The 1,136-nt window shown below is 49.4% G+C and overlaps 1 protein-coding gene across 1 annotated transcript; it reads right to left on the bottom strand.

The window, feature by feature from the left end:
* Nucleotides 1-210: 210 nt before the first annotated feature.
* Nucleotides 211-407, bottom strand: M437DRAFT_89428 (uncharacterized protein; the record flags this gene model as incomplete). Its single annotated transcript, XM_041029052.1, has 2 exons — nucleotides 211-246; nucleotides 294-407. 2 exons carry the CDS (start codon nucleotides 405-407, stop codon nucleotides 211-213), a joined length of 150 nt encoding a protein of 49 aa, XP_040874484.1.
* Between the last annotated feature and the right edge of the window lie 729 nt (nucleotides 408-1,136).

Here is a 1,136-nt window from a genome sequence, read left to right as displayed (position 1 = left end):
TTCATACTGATGGAGCTGGTACGCAAATACACATAACACACCGGAGCGATTCATCTTAGCATACCTTTGCAACGAAGGTGCCAAGAAAAGAAAGCAACTTTCGACATCAATCTCGGCATTCCAGCTTGTCAATGACACGCTGCGGTCAATCTGGGATTTGCCCATCGTGCCTTCGCGTCAACACGTTTCGCTCGAAGATATACCTGTCGATCATGGTTGACGACGTAGAGGGACGGGAAAATTTTCCTAGAACGTGCAATCAGGTTTCGTCTCGACCTTCAGAATACACGAACCGACACAATGTTGAAAGTCAGCCGGATCTCAATCAATGGCCGTCGGAAACGTGAAAGAGGGGGATGGAAGACAGCTTGCAAGGACTCGCGGATGGTCCAATCAAATGTCTGCATGATCCATGGAGACCTCGTCGGACAAGTCTACTTGATGGCTGTCGTCGAGATCCGAGCCGCGAACGCATCAAGCTGAATTTGGTCAGTTTGCATGGTTTGCTCCAAGATGCGATTTCGCACATGCGTACAAACAAGACAAACAGGACATCTTACAATCCATGGCCAGAAAGCTCTCGAGCAAGCAAGTGGAACGCATACGTGACATCCAGTGATCAGCGTCTGGTGCTGCAGCTCCAGGCGCGCTCTTGCCTAAGCGCCTTTCCATGCGCTGTTGGTGATCGGAGCAGTTGAGGCAGTTACTTGTTCTTTTGTTACTCATCAATGTCTGATGAGAGGACGTCAGCCTTGATGTTGTTGTAATTTATGAAGCGCCGTTGCTCTTGGCAGGTATCGAAGGGAGGAATCATGTGAGCTGAACCGTCAGCTTCATGCTCGCTTGACAGATGAAGGGAATGTCGTGCTCTCTATATCTTATCGAAAACCGGCTTGGCCATTCGCACGAATCTATGAAGGTATCGCGCCGGACACACTGTCGAAATCTCGACGGTCCTTTCCACCGAGGCCCACTCGGAGTAGTTCCAGCTGGTCGACAGAATATTCTTTGTGACTACCTAAGCCTGCTATACTTTTTGACTGTCTTTGGTTCTACTACCAGAAGCTTTTGGGCCGGGTGTCGGACAGAAAGACATCGTTGCTTGCAGTACAGCTTTTGAGAGACGACAAGAGTTT

This window comes from Aureobasidium melanogenum (assembly GCF_000721775.1).
Source record: "Aureobasidium melanogenum CBS 110374 unplaced genomic scaffold scaffold_138, whole genome shotgun sequence".
In the NCBI taxonomy this organism is placed as follows: domain Eukaryota; kingdom Fungi; phylum Ascomycota; class Dothideomycetes; order Dothideales; family Saccotheciaceae; genus Aureobasidium; species Aureobasidium melanogenum.
Note: the sequence above shows the minus strand (reverse complement) of the source record. Positions and strands in the feature narration are given on the sequence as shown.